The sequence below is a fragment of the Melanerpes formicivorus genome, unplaced genomic scaffold (assembly GCF_026170545.1).
Source record: "Melanerpes formicivorus ecotype bairdi unplaced genomic scaffold, bMelFor1.0.p_v2 SCAF_29, whole genome shotgun sequence".
Classification (NCBI taxonomy): Eukaryota; Metazoa; Chordata; class Aves; order Piciformes; family Picidae; genus Melanerpes; species Melanerpes formicivorus.
Genome location: NW_027142381.1, coordinates 6,975,959 through 6,992,572, shown reverse-complemented (window position 1 = coordinate 6,992,572; position 16,614 = coordinate 6,975,959). Strand labels below are relative to the sequence as shown.

At 44.6% G+C, this 16,614-nt stretch overlaps 1 protein-coding gene across 2 annotated transcripts in view; it reads right to left on the bottom strand.

The window, feature by feature from the left end:
• The window catches only part of VMP1 (vacuole membrane protein 1), a 74,595-nt gene that overhangs the window by 50,229 nt on the left and 7,752 nt on the right, over positions 1–16,614 (bottom strand). For both annotated transcript variants that reach the window (XM_068154820.1, XM_068154821.1), the window contains exons 3-6: positions 15,692–15,793; positions 13,251–13,383; positions 10,951–11,041; positions 8,768–8,878 (exon numbers count right to left, since the gene is read on the bottom strand). In XM_068154820.1, coding sequence (XP_068010921.1) covers positions 8,768–8,878; positions 10,951–11,041; positions 13,251–13,383; positions 15,692–15,767 — 411 coding nt within the window. In that variant the 5' untranslated portion in view covers positions 15,768–15,793. The remainder of the gene's footprint in view (positions 1–8,767; positions 8,879–10,950; positions 11,042–13,250; positions 13,384–15,691; positions 15,794–16,614) is intronic.

Sequence of the window (16,614 nt, the reverse complement as noted above, 5' to 3'; positions counted from 1 at the left end):
AAAGTGAGATGTTTGCCAGCAAGAAAAATACCACACTCCACTCACTGCTGAACTTAATGCACCAAAGATCTGTTTTCCTCCATGGATACACTGCTTTTCACACTGGGTTCAAGCCTCAGCCCTTCCACAGGGGGGAAACATGTCATGCTATATTTGATTAAGATAAATGGGAAAAACAAAAGCTTGCTTCCCATGGGAAACATCCTGCAAGCACTGCCCCAGGCTGCGACTCATCTCATACTTATCTATGAAGTCATTACACCTCTCAAGAAAGTAACACCACGTTTACAGCATCATTTTTATCTTCAAGAGCAGTGGACAACTACCCACAGAGAAAAATGCTCTGTGATTAAGAAGGGAAGAAGCTTGATCTGAAGGCGACTTGTAAATATCTCAATCTAGTCAGCCTGTCTGTGTTAGGAGATTAAAATGTCTCGTGATTTTATATGGTGTCTGGTATGCAGGGCTGGCAGAATGAGGGATCTCATACCTAGAGCATCCTCAAGTGACACAAACATCCATCAAGTGGTCAGGGCTAGTTTGAGCAGATCACCACAGCGTTTCAGGCGCTGTATTAACTTGACAATCACATGTCTGTTAGCAAGTTTCTATTCCCACTTCAGTCAAGCCTTGCCACACAGAGCAGAGCTGATGGAAATTCCAAACCATGAGCCACAAGCTCTGAAAATGACTGAACAAGAACCACGGAGGGAGCAGGCACGTGGGACCACGGCATGCACAACAAGGCCAGGTGCTCTTTGGGGAGGAACATCAAAAGCAGACATTTTGTGAGGTCATGCCCACACTGCTTTCTACAGCGGCAAATAGACTCATGTCAGGGAAAGGCCCAACTGGAAGAATCCAAGTTTATACTCTGGTGCTGACAGAAGACAAAAATAACCTGCCAAGCATTCTCTCCTTCCCCTTCCCTAGCCACCCACTTATAATTTCTGAGGAATAAATCACAGCATCCATTCACATTGACACCGGCAGTGAGGACTGCCTTTAACGTCTCCAATTAGAGACCGCCGTGTACTGTTATCATTATCTGCAGCCTGTTCAAGGAAGCAGTGGCATGAAAAGTACAAAGTTCAGGCTGTGCATACAAAAAAAAAATAAAAAGAACAGAAACTCCAAGGGAGCAAATGAGGAGAAAGCACAATGTGACCTCCCAGCAGACTTCTGGGACACAGAGCCAGCAACGAGGAAGTCAGAGAGCAGATAAGGAAAAGAAGGCGTCAGCATCTGAAAGGTAAAGTCCATCACCCTTCAAGAGGAAGGAGCTGTACCAATCACCTTACTAACTCCTCAGCTTGCTGCAAGTTCAAACACTATGGCTGGCCAAGATGCTCAACATAGCTTAATTATTAATATGACTTTGCTCTTTTGTGGATTTCTGAAGTCAAAGCAAGGTAGCTAATCCCACACACATGGCCACGCGTCGCATGAGCTGTTCATTACCACAGTTCCAGCTTCAGACAACCCATTCAGCCTCTGACATGCACCACTTCCAGGAGCACTGGAAGCCATATATGGCACTCACAGTCACACCATTTTGAGCTCTGACTCATGAGGTCCAGCAATTCATGGTGGGGCAATATGGGAGGTTATTGCTTCCAGATGTTCCACCAGCCCCTACACCAAGGGTTACCACCCTTGGAGCAGGACAGCAGGACTGACAGCAGCTGCTTGGCAGTTGCCAGGCTTGCCCCCCAGCAGATCTTAAACCACCATCGGTTTCAGCTCACATTGACACTCCAGACTGGGGGCTGGAGGCTCACTTCACAACCTCCCAGGCTGAGCTGCAGCACTTGAAGAAATTGTTCTTCCATGGCATCATCTCAGCCAGAGGTGCTGGTTTTATCCTCTGCAGGTATCTATTAGCGTCCGACACGCACAACAACAGGGGGTGCACTGAGTGCCTCTAAGACTCCAAAACAACTTTTTCTCCTTGAAAACACCAGTTTTAATCTCAGATTTTTTTAAATGCAAGCAAGCCACCAGAAGGTTTAAGAAACACCCAGGTTACACAACTCATCTGGCAGCAGCATCCAGTTTAATTCCTGGACCTCCTGAGTTCATCAGTGTATTGTTAATATCAATGCTGCAGATTCAGGCAGAACAGAGCCTGTGTGAGCTGCGAGCAGGAGTTCCCATTAAGATATGAGTAGCAAAAGTGGGGGTTTTTGGTTTGTTTGGTTTGTTTGTTTTAATTTATATGTTGATTCAAGTATTCCAGGATGTTTCAGTCCATTGTAGCAAGCTAAGGACAGCCAGAGGAAGTAGGTTTAAAGGCATGAAGGAAAGGAATGAGAGAATAAGAGTCACAAACAACCCTCACACAAACAAGCTCCATTTCAACTTAGTTTAGACTTAATTTGTCTTCTGCACCCCCCCACCCCCAATGTATTTTTCTTTCAACTACCTGAAGCCAATAGCAGTAATCTGTGCACAGACATGAGACAGAATCACTTTTTATCTCCATTTGGTTTAGGCTTGCAAGTTGACATGTGAATTGCAGAACAGTATGGACTGCAAATGAACACCTCACTTAACAAAAAGACTTCAGCAGCGGGAAGGGGAGCACAGCTCTGCCCTCCTACCTGGGCGAGGCTGCGAGGCTTTTGTGTCTCGTTTTTCCCCTTTACACACAGAGCACAGAGCAGAGTTTTCTGGGTTTCTCACACTAGAGCTGAATGATCCCCATGGAAAGAGCAAAACTGCTCCTAAAGTTGAAGATCAGGATGAAAATGCTCTTTTGGTAAAAGTCACAAGTAAATAAATGGAGTTAAACAAACAAACAAAACTCCCCAAAAAGGTGGGGGGGGGGGGGGGGGGGGAGGAGGGGGAAATAAATTCTGTGGATTTCCAAATGATTCTACTTCATAGAAATAGACTAAGGCCTAGTTTGTGAGCTCTTCTTTTTAGAATCAGCTCAGTAATTTCATCATGAGCCTCCTCACAAGCTCAGCTCCTGGAAGCAGATAACTAAGAGGAATTAAGTTTGATTATAAAAAGTTTTCAGTAGTCCTGGCAGGAAAAAAGGTTTGATAATTTGTGGTTTGGGTTTTTTTAATTAATTACACTAACAACATTTTTTGTTTTCCCTTTAAAAAAGTTCATGAGCTCATTATGGCACATGGTGTCTGGATTGTCAATCTGCAGCTTCTACCCTAAACCAGTTCAGATAGGGCCAAAACATGACTTTAAATCTTCAGTTTCTACCCTAAACCAGTTCAGATAGGGCCAAAACATGACTTTAAATCTTCAGTTTCTACCCTAAACCAGTTCAGATAGGGCCAAAACACAAATTTCAGCTGAAAAACTACCACACTTTTGGGAGGCCAGAATGTGACCCCTCACCGAAGCTAAACCCTGGAACCAATTCAGAACAAAGGCGAGACATTGAACCCTCAAGTCCAGATAAACTCCAAGTGGCTCTCTAAAGCCAGCACTGTCAATAAGGACACTGTCTTTGCTATTCAATTCTCTTCAAAGGCATTTTTCTGTTCTTTTTTTTTTTTCATGGCCTGAAATTACTGCTGTGCACTCTTTCCACTCTGCTGCAGAACAGCCCAGGAAGAATGAAGTGACAATCCCACATACTACAGCTCTGAAAACACTGGAACGCTGCTGTGACCCCCGCACACAGAACATTCCTATTGTACCTCACGTTTCCTGTTTGTGCTGCTCCACAACCCCGGCCACCAGTGCAAACCCTTTCAGCAGTTGCTCCACTTGGCTCTATCAGCAAGCCAGCAGAGATCCACATTGAAGAAACAAAAACACAAAACAAATGCAAACAGCCAAAGCTCCCTCTGCACTTTTGACCTGTGAGGAATTTGCTTCCATTCATCCCTCACCATTACAGATTCTAGCAGCCCATACACGGAAGGGACCTTCACCAGCCCCGTTTTGATGGGCACGAATTTCTGTGCTGGTTCTGTTTGCCTCGGCCGCATCTTTTGCGATCCATATGCCAGAGCCGAACCAAAACCAATTCAGGAGGCGGCGGGCTGGGTGAAGATGGCAACGGTGGTGTGGTCCCAACCCAGCACTCCACCTAGTGTCCCCAGCTCTGCCCCAGCCTGCTGCTCGCCCACAGCTCATTCATCTCACTCCCTGCAAGCAAACAGACCTCACCAAGAGGTACAAAGGCAAGAGATTCCTGACAGTTACCCTCAGCCATCCGCTTTGGGTAGTTAGGTGATTCATGCCATTTATATTTTAATATACCATCAACAGGGGAGAAAACATCTGAGGACTAAGGGGCGGGGGGGGGGGGGGGGGGGGGGGGAAGCAGCAGCTGCTAAAAGCAGTATTGAGAGTCATTAATCAGAAGAGTTTTATTTCCTACAGAACCACGTCATGATTGCTATTTTTAAATTGTTGTTTTTAACGAATTGTGAAAAACCTTTAATGGACTTTGGGAAAATAAGCCAGCAGACTTGTTTTGAAAGTGTCAGAATAAAAAGGATTCTTGGAAGAGCGGCCTGCTTCCCTCGTTCTGCGCTGAAGATCCGCTCCATGCCAGCAAAGGAGGGACCAATACAGCAGTGTTCAGACCACTTTGTAACCTATGGAAAGTTCCTGAATTGCAGGAAGAGCCATTAAAAAAAAGCCTATTATCAAACCAACAGAATTGACCTCTCCCTCCTACACCAAGATGTATGCAGCAAGAATGTTCTGGTGACCAACAAAATCCAAATCAGATGTGAACTGATATTACCCAGAGGCAGCAGCATCCCCCCCACTGAGAATGCTTCAGACTGTAAAATGTATTTTCAGCAAGCTGTTTCCAAGTAATCTCGTCCCAGCTAGCCCTGTGCCTCCTGGCACTTGAATTTATGCTGGTCCAAAAAAGCAGCTGATGCTCTGAAGAATCCAGTCAAATGACAGTGTGCAACCCTGGAAAAACAGCTAATCAGGCCAGGGGAATGAAACTATGGGACACAGTTTAATGGCCATGATGGCCCTAGGTCAACAGTTGGACTCAATGATCTTAAAGGTCTTTTCCCAACTGAACTGATTCTGCGGCCTCAAGTTGTGCCAGGGGAGGCTTATTAGGTTGGACATTAGGAAGAATTTCTCCACTACAAGAATGGTCAGACATTGCAACAGGCTGTCCAGGAAAGTGGTGGAGTCAACAGTTGAATTCAATGACCTTAAAGGTCTTTTCCCAACTGAACTGATTCTGTGGCCTCAAGTTGTGCCAGGGGAGGCTTATTAGGTTGGACATTAGGAAGAATTTCTACTAAAAGAATGGTCAGGCATTGGAACAGGCTGTCCAGGAAGGTGGTGGAGTCACCATCCCTGGAGGTGTTCAAAAAACACATGGACATGGCACTTTGGGACATGGTTTAGTGAGCATGATGGTGTTGGGTTGACAGTCAGACTTTATGGTCTCAGAGGTCTTTTTCAACCTTAATGAGTGTATTCTGTAACTCTCTGATAACTCCCAGAGTCTTTCATACGCTGCAGCTATTGCACAACTGGGGATGCGACCTGCCCAGCTCCCAGGCCGTGGTTACCGAGAGTGTGACACAGGAACAGTTGTATGCAGTGCAGGGAGGGCTCTGTTTCAAAGAGATGCACCTGTGTCACAGCTGAAGAAGCTGAGGCTCAGGGCCTGAACAGGTGCCTACATGCCAGCAATTCCTACCCGTGGGCACTTCATGGCAGAGACAATGCTGCGAGCCTCAACAAGAGCTCAGCAGCACATGGGTGGGCCTGGGTGCATTGTTCTCTAGGCATGTAATTGCATTCCCAACAATCTCACTGTACATACACACTTAAAATGAGCAATTAATTAAAAGCAATTTTAAAACACTTACCCAGTCTATTCTCTATTGCCAGCAAATCCAGGCACTGAGGCAGAAGAGGATTTGCTGCTTTGCAACTTCTCATTTCTTTGGAAGGAGAAGTTTGACCATAATGAAGAAATGTAATTAAAGTACATGAAACATGAAAAGCAGATCTACAGTACTGTAAAAAGTTAGTATAGTGAGTTCCCCACTTAGCCCTATTGTATTTCTACTTTTAGTGGTGACTGCTGCACAGCTAATAAAGTAAATTAGTTTGAAACTCCTCCTTTTGGAAGCTGGAGCTCCTCATTTCATTGTTTTCAGATGGGTTAAATCCAGAATACTGCTCTGAAAGAATTTACCCTGAAAAGTTGTGCCTACAGCTGTTGCAGGTCTGCTTGCCCTTTCACACCAGGTGTAGCTGCACACTGAGGTGATGCTAAGGCCGGCAACGCTACACTGCCAGCTTGTCGCACACAGCCGCTGCTGCTGGAGCTGCGGTGACCACGCTAATAGCGGCTCAGGTAGTTAAGATGGCAACACCGACAGGGCAATGAACTTCTGTTTTTACACTCCCAGCGCCACCCAGTGGCTACAAATCCAGATACAGGCCACCAAACCCTGCCCCATTCCGTGCTCAGACAAACCTTCAGAGTGCAGTTGGCCTAAATTTACAGTCCATGCGAGCTCTCGAGGCCTCATCCAGCCTGGTCCTGAACCCTCCTAGGGAGGCAGCAGCCACAACTTCCATGGACCACCGATTCCAGAGTCTCATCACCCTCATATTGAAGAACTTCTTCCTAAGATCCAGTCTAACCCTATTCTCCCTCAGCTTCAAACCATCCCCCCTTGTCCTGTCGCTGCACACAGAGTAAAAGAAGGGTCAATTCATCAAGCCTAAGAGAGAAAAAGGAGTGGTGCTGTCTTATAAAGACTTCATGTGACAAAATCAACTTGGAGTGGGCCCAAGGTATAAAATGAATGACAGCACTCTTGCTGCCCTGTGTCATATCAAGGTACAGCACAGAAACACTGCCCACTTTCAAATATAGTTTAGAAATGGTGGATCATGTTTCTTGTTTTTTTACCAGTGTTACCAACCCAGTAACAGGCACTGCATGATAAACTCTCCAGACTGCTTCAAAGAGAGTGTCTAAATACATGGTTAGAGGAAATCTTAAGCTCACTCTCACTGGTTGATAGCTAAGAAGAAGAAGACAAAAAAAAGGCAGAACAAGGTTAACATCTGATTTAAACTGCTTCCTGCTCAGTGATTTACAACATGATCAACTGATTTCTTCACCAATTTCTGCAGCAAACCTGCAATTGCTTTCTTTTCCCTTCCCCTCTCTGTCCTGCTCCATTTTCACTCCTACCATAGGCTGGGCAGAGAACCCCAAGTGAGCAGTTTGTCAGCTTGATCCCACCTCAAAAGTCACTCAGTGCTGGTTTGCTCCCCCAGCAAGGCAGAGCACCTCAGTTTGGGACTGATGAGTTTTGACTGATTCTCTGTCCATCCTATGCATCTTGTTGCCCTCAAGCCACTAACAGCACCATCTCTGCAAGTCCGAAGATCCACATGTCAGTTCACTGCTGCCTGAGGACTATGCAGTGTAGCATAAAAATGCTCCCATCACTTAGACTGACACCAATATTTTCCTCTAGAAGGCCTTGCATGCATCAACTCATTTCTATTTAGCAATAGTTTCCTTTCTCCTGTACTTTCTGCCTCTGCAGGAGAGAAGCTACACCAAGAGCAAGTCTAAGACTACTGCAAAGGCAGCCCCTAGAGATGCCATTCCATCTCGCAGGCACTGCCCTGCTGTGTGGAAAAGCACGAGTTTCTTGTTTCTTGTAGTGTTTTCTGTGTTATTGGTAATGATTAAAGCAGCTCTGAAAGTAAACATCTGTAATTGTTCCAAATACAAGATGACATTTGTTGCATAAACTGGTTTTAATTATTTTGTGGCCACGAATCCTTTTCTTAAATCCAGGACAGTGGTTTCATAAACAAGGAACTAATCCAATGGCCAAAGGCAAAACACACCCAAACATTTCCCTAACTTTCCTAGCTGTTGAGATAAACAACAGCACAGAAATTTGCAGAACAGATACTACTTTATGTTTGTAGACAAACATTTTTCTTGCTATTATTTTCAAAGCAAAATTAATAGACTGAGCTTCAAACTTGCTGCCTATTGCAGTGGTTTCAGCTAAAAGAGAGCATTTAAAGCTACTACTAAAAGATAATAAAAGAGCATGCTGAAAAAATGTTAAATGGAAACATTTGAGCTGTGCACATTAGAAAATGTTTCATTTTAACTAGGAAATTAGAGGATAGAGCTTGCAGATGTTGACTCACTTTGAAAAAGTGAGGATTAACAGCAGGCTGATGCCTACGGTTCAATAAACAGAGCACACAAACTACAAACCAAAGATAGGCTATGAAGAGCAGTCACTGAGCCCAGTGACTAAGTATTTCTTCTCCTTCAGAAGTACTTAATGGTTACAGAATCACAGAACATTTGGGATTGGAAGAGACCCCCAGAGACCACTGAGTCCAACCCCCCTGCCAAAGCAGGATCACCCAGGGCAGGTCACACAGCAATACATCCAGAGGGGTTTTGAAAGTCTCCAGAGGAGGAGACTCCACAACTTCCTGGGCAGCCTGCTCGAGGCCTCCAGCACCCTCACAGTAAAGAAGTTTCTCCTTGTGTTGAGGTGGAAATTCCTTTGTGCCAGTTTGTATCCATTGCCCCTTGTCCTATCACTGGGCACCACTGAAAAGAGCCTGGCACCTTCATCTTGACATCCACCCCTCATGTTATAGACGCTGGTAAGATCCCCTCTCAGCCTTCTCTTCTCCAGATGCCTTACAGAATATTTTTTCATTCACCTATTTTAAAATATGCAACAATTGAAATACTTGATTCAGAAAGAAGACAATATGGAAATATCCTTACCAAATAGAGCAGAAAGGTGTGGAGACCCGTTCCAAGTCCAACAGAGGACAGAATGCCTAATCCTACCCAGTAGGCACACCAGAAGAACTTTTTCTCCATATACTGCACATACTGAAAAAGAAAAGGCACAAAAGAGAAGAAATGAAGTAAAATAAAATGCTGACATCTCCTAGGGGAGCAAGTTAAAGCTACAAACTAATGCAGGTAGTTACTCATAGATTCATAGAATGGTTTGGGTTGGAAGGGACCTTATAGATCATTTAGTTCCAACCCCCCTGCCATGGGCAGGGACACCTTCCACTAGCCCAGGCTGCTCAAGGCCCCATCCAACCTGGCCTTGAATACCTCCAGGGAGGAGGCATCCAACTACAATAGAATCCTAGGTACTTCTGTTGGCAATTACAGCACAGACATGTACAGAAAACAGTGCACCTCCTAAAGAAGAGCCCACATGCCTCAGAATCAGCAAGTTTCCAAGGAGACAGATGAAAAAAAGCAGGTTCAGTAGCAGGGGGCTGAAATCCAGATTTCATACTAGGTGTAAGCAGTGAGGCAGCAAGCCCCATACAGTGTCTACCAGAGTCTAAGAAGTGAGCAGACAGCTTGGGGACTTGTCTGAAGAGATGCAATAGAGGAATAGAATCAGCTGCACTATCAGTTAGTTTGTTTAATGTTTAATCTCAGAGCAGACAGTAACCAGGTTTGTTACTTGTAAGAAAAGATTGAACTCTTGGTTGTGTGAGGGGATAGGGGAAAGTCAGAGCAAACTCTGGACATAAAACATCCAGTTAGGTACACTGGAGAAACAGGAAGCAGTATCTCCCTCTCATTGCCACAGGAGAAGCCAGGCCATCAACTTGAGGCTACCACAAGCCCCACAAAGAGGTGCCATTTCATACCATCCATGGACCAATAGAACCAAGAAGTTTACCACTCTTAACTAGACTTCAACCTGAAAACAGCAGGTGAGAATCACCAATAAAACCTGCTCTTTTGAGTGTGCTTTGAAGAAAAAGTGGCTCTTAAGTATATGTTGATGGTACACAGAGATTGGTTTAGGGGCCAGCAGGACGTGGACTTCAGGGAAGGAAGTCTGGAGGAAAGGAGAGGAACAGATACCTGCTGACCCCCCAGGTGGAGAGCCTGAAGCAGTGGCTGGACCCTGCAGGTCACACTCCCCTCGCCTGTCCTACAGGCACAGGTTTGTTCCCAGCAGGCTCAAGAACACCTTGGCCAGCACTGCTCTGCCAAACCTTGGCACAGTAGAGGCCCAGCAAGCGGCTCAGAGCCATGTGCCCCAACACCAGTTTGCAAGGGCCATCTAGTGGCAACGGTTGAGTGCACCATGCTCTGGCCCTCATGCTGTCAGGGGCAGTTTTTAAGGGAACAGGTACTTGTCCATCAGCAACAGGTGACCAGTTTACCATCCACCAACTGGCTCTGTGTGTAAGTGCTCAGCCTTCAAAAATGGGATTGGGTGTTCAAGAATGTGATGAGCCGAAGCAACAAAGAGCCATCCTAGGAAGCCAGGACTCCTGTTCCAGATCTGCATGTCCCTCAGGCAGCCAGTGGGATGGAAGAAAGTTGTCCAGAATTGGGAATCTGCTGATTTCAGGCAGAGCAGTGAGTGATGCAAAAGCATCAGTATTCATGGACACCAAAGCACAAACCAACCATTTGAAAGCAGTGGGGGTATGGAAAGCATCACAGACCCAGATTTGAATCGTGACACCATTTTGTCTAGATATATGCCTATCCCAGCTGGTCAGGAGAACCCCCCATAGAAGCAGAAGAAACATTTGTTAGGAACCACAAAGTTCTATCACGACTCAGTTTAATCATTTTATCTCAAGAGCTCACACCGCTATTAAAAGCTTGTTAACAGCAGATGTGAAGGAGTGCGGCAGCATCAGAGGTGTGCTTATTCAGGAACAGATGAGAGGTGGAACTCCTACAGATGCAACAGAAGAGATCAAACAGTGCAGCTGATCAGTCCCCATCTCTAAACCACAACTCATCCACACACAGAAGAGAGGAGATGAGAAACAAATACCCTCAGTGAGTAGGAGTTCAAAAGGTACATCGCGATTTCATGAAGCCCCCATTTAATTCCCAGCACATCTACTTCAGCAGAGGGACAGGAAGCATTAGTCACTAAGGAAGGCAACTTGAAAGGCTCCTACCTGTTGATGTGCTCCTTCAATGTAATAGGTAGCTGTGAGCACGGCAAGCGTCAGTAAAACACACAGCACGATGCTTCGCCGGTGCCACAATCTTAAAAGACAAATGGCAATTAGGGCTTTTCAGAATGTAGCATGCATTTCAAAGTCACTTACTTATCCCTGCAGACTGGCTCTGTGTGGTTGTAGTCAGCAGCAACAATGGCAGCTGAGAAGTTATTAAGCTATTACAAAGGCAGAAACCTCCCAAGAAAGCATAAACCTCCCAAGAAAGTATCTGGGGAGCCTTTAGTCTTCATGGAAAAATCTCTGCTTCCCTGTCAAGTGAGATCAAAGTTCAGCCACGCACATTTTTTTCTGTATAAAACAAAGCAAAACAAAGTAACTGTCTGAAAACAAACACAATCTGAAAACAAATACTCAGCTTCTGCAGCCAAGGCAGTCTCAAACCCAGGGCCATCAACAACCCCCGTGGTTAAGCAAAGTGCAAAGGAGGGACTGCAGTGGCCTGGGGCAAGGGACAAGCTGCGGCTGGAAAACTGAAGTGCTAATGTCAGACTGTGCTGGTGGGGAGAACCACAGCGACAGCAAGGGGAGTAAATCTTTGCACTATTTTGGTTCCCTGATCCATTGAAACCAATACCTCTCACAACAGTTTAATAAATACCATTTTAGCCAATTCTGAAGTGTTAGGAAGCCACTACAGCAAGGGCAGGAAAGTGTTTTCCTATAGAATTTGCTACCAAATTGCTTTCGACCTTTTTCAGCTTTCCATCCTGCTTGATGTGTGTGGCCATGTGTTACTTTCTGGGAAACACTACCAGCCTGTCACCTAATGCTATAAAAAGCCAGTGCTAGCATCCCTTTAAAAAATTCAGATATGAAACAGCAAACTATGAACCTATTTAGACAGAGTAAGACAGCAACATGAGATGTTCAACAGAAGAATACAGCCACAAATGTTGCACATTAAGCACAAAAAAGGCACTCTAACTTTCTTTCAATGATTTCTGCTGCTTTATGTTAGTATGACAACTGGATGTTCAAGTGATTGTCATCATTTCAAACACAATTTACTCCAGTGGAATGCAGGAGATCATTAAGAGTCAATCTGAGGTCTCGACTTAATAGCTTCTAATAGAGTTATTTTCTGCGCTGCAGACAACGTGCTGCACGACAGAGGAATGTGACTGCTGTCTGTAGCAGAATTTGATGTCTAGGAAGCCAGATAATAGTTTAAAATAAGACCTCAAATGTTATTTCTGCTGGGTTTAAATAAATGCTGGCAGAAATGGCTAAAGCAACACCTGATGAAACAGTGCTTAACAATTCCCAATGATGGCTGACAGAATGCACACAGTAAAATAAGCAAGTTTGGAAGTTAGAGTCAAAGGTGGGGTGGGGCAAAAGGGAATTAAGACCTATGTAAACCTGGTATTCTTCATACAAATAATTTCATGAGATCAAAATGGAAACCAGAAATTTCTCTCAATGGATCTCATGTGTCAGCACCTCAGACCTAGCCCAGAAGGGTCAAGGAACACAGCTCACTGTCACCAGTCCAGCTCACTCTGCAAAGGAGCAGTCCAACAGCTAGAGTAACCCAAGGTGTTATCAGCTCCTACCTTCTGACTGGGAAAATGATTGTAAATTCAATCCTAAACACAAGAGATTCCAGTTACCCACACAAGCACTAGGATGGCTGCCACTCTTGGCTTTCCAGTTGCCTTCTGGCACTCTAGTCCCCCTCCAAGCCTGGTGTGTTCAGAAACAGCTCCACACTTCAGCATTGGTAGGGGATGTTAGGACTGCCCACCACCATTTTTCTAACTGGAACAAAAGCCCATTTTATCCAGTGCATCAACAACCACAGGAGAAGTGCTCTAATAGACCATTTCCTGCTGCAAAAGGGACCACACACCTTAGAAGCAAAGTCCTCTTTGCAGCATCACAAACATCCCTGCGAGTTCCACATTACCCTGAACCCTGCCCTAGCTGAGCTCTTTCAGCCATACTAACACATACATTAATACATGAGTACTTAATGCTAATCCTTGCCTGAGGGATCCCTAAACACTGTCCCAACTCACTCCAGCTGGAATATCCAATTCTTCAGAAAGGAAGCTTGCAACTTTCTTCCACTGACAAAACACAAACCCACACAAACTAAGAAATATGTTTTCTGAAAGAGGAACTTCAACGTTGTGAAGCACTGGGGCAAACGAGATGTCAGCATGACCTACTGAATCAGAGCATGGGGTTGCCCCAGAAGGCTTAGTAGAAGTTAAAGAAATAATCTTTACTTTATAGTCCATTCCTTCAAGTTTATTAGAGTTTCCAGGAAAAAATACTGCAAGGTAACAAGCGGTTGCTTCCACAGCACAATATTCAACCTCTCTTCTCGGTCCCTTCGCTTCCGTTCACTCAAAGAGGACTCTGCAAATGAAAAGCAACAGAAGTGTAAAAGCACAGGCTGAGAGCTCAGGTCCTATCCTACCCAAAAATAGACCTTTTTTGGTTTTTTTTTAACTTGCATTGTTAGGGAGGTAATGTGAGCTCCCAGCTATCTTTTCTACTCGTCACAAAGTACTTGCTGCAAGCGCATCAGACATCAGGGCACCTCCAGCCAAGGCAATAAAGTGGCTTCTCTCCCCCATGCGGCTGACAACCGTGAAAGAATCTCATTAGGCCAGGGTGCAAAGAGTCTGCCATATCTGCCAGCCTTTACACAAGGTACTGCACCACTGGTTACAAACCAGGTTAAATGTGACCCTATCACCCACCACAGAGACCGCATCTCACTTTGAACTTTGAATCTGGTTCTCTTCCAAAGCTATTCTCAGACTTCTCCGACGGAACCAGATTGAATTACACCTATCGGTCAGCCTGTAACTGGATAATGGCATCTCTCCTCCCAGTCAGGATCCTCAGGCCATGGAGAGCCTTGCCACGCTGCTCAGCTTCGCCACCACGAGCCCAGCAGCCAGGAAGTGCTCCCATGGAAAGGATCTGCTTTTATACCTGCCTTTATAGCACAGTTTTTTTGCTGGACTGACACCAGACCTGTGGCTGCTTTTCGCTGCAGCGATTTGGTTATAACGCAGAGCTCAACACTGCTGTAACACCAGTCGCTGGATCCCACCACACACAGAGAGAAGAAAGGTTCAGCTAATAAATGTGGTGTTTTGAGCTTACAATGCAGTCCAGATTAATAAAACCCCTAGCTATTTTCTGGAGGAGAATGGTTTGTTCAAAGGTCAGCGAGCTAACGAGCTGCAATAATTTTTAAGCTTTTAAAGAAAACGAATTCTGAACTAAAAGGAATAAAGGAATAGCCACAAGACAATGGAAAAAATACACAAAAGTAACTCTTGTAGCCAACCAGACACCCAACTTGTTTAAACATCACTTACTACACAAAACCAAAACATATGTATTCTGGTTTGTCTGTATTTAAAGCACTGCAATGCTGCTCATGAATGTGAACGCTGGAAAAAGCTGCTGCCTTTAACAACATTCATCCAATCTGAACCCCCAAGATGGGTTGGTTCAGTCTTACCCCAGTAATTGAAACATGCTGCCTTATCAGATGCTAACATTGACATAGAAATTGCATCCTTCATTAGTCACACAGCCCAATTTTTTCAGCTGCAAGCATCACTTGCTTCAGATGAGCTAACAGAAACCCCACAATGGCATATGCTGGAGAACACCCACCCACACTCCCTCAGAGTTACAGAATGACTTAAGTCTTCAAGTAAAAGGAATTGATTTGTTCCATACATACACACATACAGTTCTTCTTGACATCCTGCCACATTCATTGCTTCAAGAATTTCTATTCTCTGGTTTGCTTCCCCCCCTACACTTACTATGTCTAATAAAAACGCCTCAACCTGGGTTTTTATGACCTTGTTTTTAGCAAAGGTCATAAAAGACAATGGTGTATGACTGAATACTTGAGAAATCACTTAGTTACAAAACTTAATTAAATATGGAACTGGCACATTGAAAGCTGACAGGAAACAAACTAAGATGATTATAATTTCTCTGCTGTGCTGCACAGCACAAGATAATTTGGTGTCACAAGGCCCCTCCTGAAGTGACCTCAGGTTAGTTTTCACAAGTCCTAAACATTAACCCAAGCCCACATCAGACATACCAGGAAGAGAAACAGAGGCAAGGCAGTAGATGAAGTACTTAACTATTTTGTTAGTACTTTACCACTGAAACTGATAAATGTTAGTGAAGCTACATGCCAACAGAAAAGCTAGAAATTGGGACACTAATAACTGGATTTTTCCCAGAGCAAACCAGATTTTTTATTACCAAGTTCTAACTTTCCAGTGCCAAAGGGTGGGGCTGTGCAGCCTGACTCCTACAGCCACATATTTGCCAGCATAGTTTAGTTTTGTAGCTCAGTCCTGTTGCAGCCCCTGTTGGTACCCAAGTCAGCTTTACAGGGCTCACAATGCCAACTACACAGTAACAACTCTGCAGGGAGAAGGGAGTGTAAGAGGAAACTGGATGGAAATGCACAGCACAAAACTATTCTGTGGCTTTCCAATGTGCCAATCCTCCAAAGTTCAGACACAGAGATGCCTGAAGTTTCCAAGCCAGGCACAGAAACCCTTTGCATTACCTGGACATATCATGCACCAGCATAAATCCTTTTTGAGTGCTGGGCTGACCAATTTACACACCAAGCTGACCAGCTGAGAAAATTCAGTCGCTTTCCACCTACCTGTGAAGTTTCCATTGTGCTGCTCTTTGATCATTCCTATGCGTCTCTGGTCACAATCTGTTCCATTCTCTGCCATTTCATCGATCAGTCACGTGTAGGGATCTAACAGCAGAAGAAAAAAAGCACAATGTCTCCACTTTTAGTTTTGAAGACTTCATTTATTCCATAGTCAAGGGCTACAGGCAAACATCCAGCAGTTCTCCAAACCCAGATGACAGTTATCCTACATCACACCATTAAAAAGGAGAAAGTGATGCAACTCCTACAATGACAAAGATTAAAACATTTCCACCTACATAGATCTCCATTTCTCACTTCAATGACAAAACTCCCTCACTTCTAAGAACTGAACAAAAGCTTGTTAAACAATCCCTTCTACTATCAGCCCACTGTTTGGGCTCCAAAAGCAGCAGAGCTTCATACAAACCTCAGTTCAATCCTAAGAGAGGCTTTTAAGACCTGATTCCCGTATTAGAAAGCATCTGCTCTGGGTAGTTAGCATGGAAACAGACCTCAAAAACCTCACAGCCTACAACCCAGCCCTCAATATGGTAACTAAGATACAGACCTGCATCTCATGCTTTCTACAGCCTGATCTCTCTAAGCTACAAAAGGTAAACTTTTCAATGGCCAATAGCTCTCTGATGGAAAGCTTTTAGGTCTATGTCCTTTCTGCTGGTTTGGCCTCTCTCTAGTGAAGTCAGCCTTAAAAAGTGCACAAGAACAGCTGTGGTTTTCCTTATCCAGGAGAGTAAATACTGCAATAACTGGAAGCCAGCATAAATCAAAATGTTGCAAGAGCTTCTTTCTCCCCCTCCTTAAAAAAAACCCACCCCAAACCTGAACAGCTGACAGCTCTTATGCAATCAAACACAAAGAGTGGCCAGTCAGGCTCCTTGCCTTAAAAAATCCTCTCTTGAATT